This window comes from Aptenodytes forsteri, unplaced genomic scaffold (genome assembly GCF_000699145.1).
Source record: "Aptenodytes forsteri isolate BGI_AS27 unplaced genomic scaffold, ASM69914v1 Scaffold38, whole genome shotgun sequence".
In the NCBI taxonomy this organism is placed as follows: domain Eukaryota; kingdom Metazoa; phylum Chordata; class Aves; order Sphenisciformes; family Spheniscidae; genus Aptenodytes; species Aptenodytes forsteri.
In genome coordinates this window covers 20,165-22,143 of record NW_008795704.1, presented here as the reverse complement: position 1 = coordinate 22,143, position 1,979 = coordinate 20,165, and the positions used below count along the sequence as shown (strand labels likewise).

General features: G+C 42.6%; 1 protein-coding gene across 1 annotated transcript in view; it reads right to left on the bottom strand.

The window, feature by feature from the left end:
* The window catches only part of ERGIC3 (ERGIC and golgi 3), a gene marked incomplete at its 5' end in the record, with an annotated part of 29,067 nt that overhangs the window by 16,132 nt on the left and 10,956 nt on the right, over window positions 1–1,979 (bottom strand). Inside the window, one exon of the mRNA XM_019473116.1 lies at window positions 931–988. Within this exon, the coding sequence (XP_019328661.1) occupies window positions 931–988 (58 nt within the window). The remainder of the gene's footprint in view (window positions 1–930; window positions 989–1,979) is intronic.

Sequence of the window (1,979 nt, the reverse complement as noted above, 5' to 3'; positions counted from 1 at the left end):
GAAAGACACGGACCTGTTGGAACGGGCGCAGAGGAGAGCCACACAAATGATCAGAGGGATGGAACTCCTCTCCTGTGAGGAAAGGCTGAGAGAGTTGGGGTTGTTCAGTCCGGAGAAGAGAAGGCTCCGGGAAGACCTTATTGCAGCCTTATAAGAAAGATGGGGACAGACTTTTTAATAGGGCCTGTAGCGACAGGACAAGGGGTAATGGTTTTAAACTAAAAGAGGGCAGATGCAGGCTAGATACAAGGAAGAAATTTTTTACAATGAGGGTGGTGAAACACTGGCACAGGTTGCCCAGAGAGGTGGTAGATGCCCCATCCCTGGAAACAATCAAGGTCAGGTTGGACGGGGCTCTGAGCAACCTGATCTAGTTGAAGATGTCCCTGCTCATTGCAGGGGGGTTGGACTACATGACTTTAAAGGTCCCTTCCAACCCAACCCATTCTGTGATTCTATAAACTACCACTATTCTTCTGGCCACTGTGTATTTTTCTATGTACTTGAGGAAGTCCTTTACAACTTAAATTTTACTCTAAAAGTTCTGGATTGCTTTAAAATTCTCCTGAGGTATTCTCCAAAATACCCCCTCCAGAGATACTGATATTCAGGTCCTGGACTGAACACCTTGCTTTACTCTTGCTGGTTTACAGCAGAGCAGCAAAGTTTTGTGGAACAAGTGAGACTGAGAGACTGCCCAGAAACATTCTCCTCCAAGTTCTTCCACACCCATGTGGCAGCGCCTCCAGAAAACACTTTTCTACCTGTTCATGATGGTTCTAAACCTCTGTAACAAAACTTCAACAACGTCCTTCCCACTGAAGCTGTGCCATTGGTATTATGGATAGCAATGCAAAGATATTCAAAGAAAACGGTCAGATACACTTGGAAGCTAAAGGTCACAATAAGCAGGAAAAGAAAATACTTTACCATGTACATGAGACTGTTGGAAACTTTTTCCTGGTGCAAAGTGGAAATTTCCAGCTACCTGCAGGAGATAGTAACCTTTCATTAAAAGGTCTGAATCAGTATAAATAAAGCAGTTGTACTGGTGCTTGGATTTTTTAATTTTTGTTTAAACAAGATATACACCAAGTAACTCATTTTCATAGGTGACAATATCAGCAGATGTTGTCCTAAAACAGATAGGAATTTCCCCTCTTCCTCACAGGCAGTCATGTGGAAAGCCATAATTACATACTGATGTTGATAATAACTGTCCTATGCAGATTACTTCAGTGGACATTATTCCTTCTTCTTCCCATTTTTAAGTCTATTGGGAGGGAACCGACTGCTGCTGCAGGAAATACAAAAAGGTATCACAGAAAAGGAGTGGAGAAAGCAACCGAGAGGGAGAGCGAGCAGGGTAAAAAAAAAAAAACCTTAATACAATAAACAACAGTGATCCTATGTATGCGTCCATGAAAATAAGCTGCATGCAAAAACAAAGCACTAAACCTACAAAAAAAAACCAAACACAAACTCCCCAAAAACCCAGAAAGACAAAGATTGTTAAAACGTCATCCTGGAATCTGAAAGGGATATGGGTATTAGGTGCCAATCCTCCCTGACACTTACTAGCAATCGTACACACTCTGCCCTGGAAGATCTGAATGTCCCAAGCTCACGTGCTACATTACACCTTTGATGTCTGTGCAAACCTATTGCTTATGTTAACTGCAGACCTGATGAGAATGGAGATGTGCAGAATTCCAAGTGCATAACAACGGCCCCCAGAAATTTCCCCAGTGACACCCACCCTTGGACCCTTGCTACCTCCAGCATTCCTCTTGGAATCTTTCCTGCTCATCACGCTTTGTGACAGAGGGTCCTGTAACTGTTTGGCACCCATGATGGTGCTCAAATCACAATGTCTGGCTTCGTGAGTAAAAGGTTTACTTTCCAGAAATAAAGAATGTGGTCTCCAGGAAGGGTACACAAAGATGTAAAAAAAAAAAAAAAAAAAAAACCCAAAAACC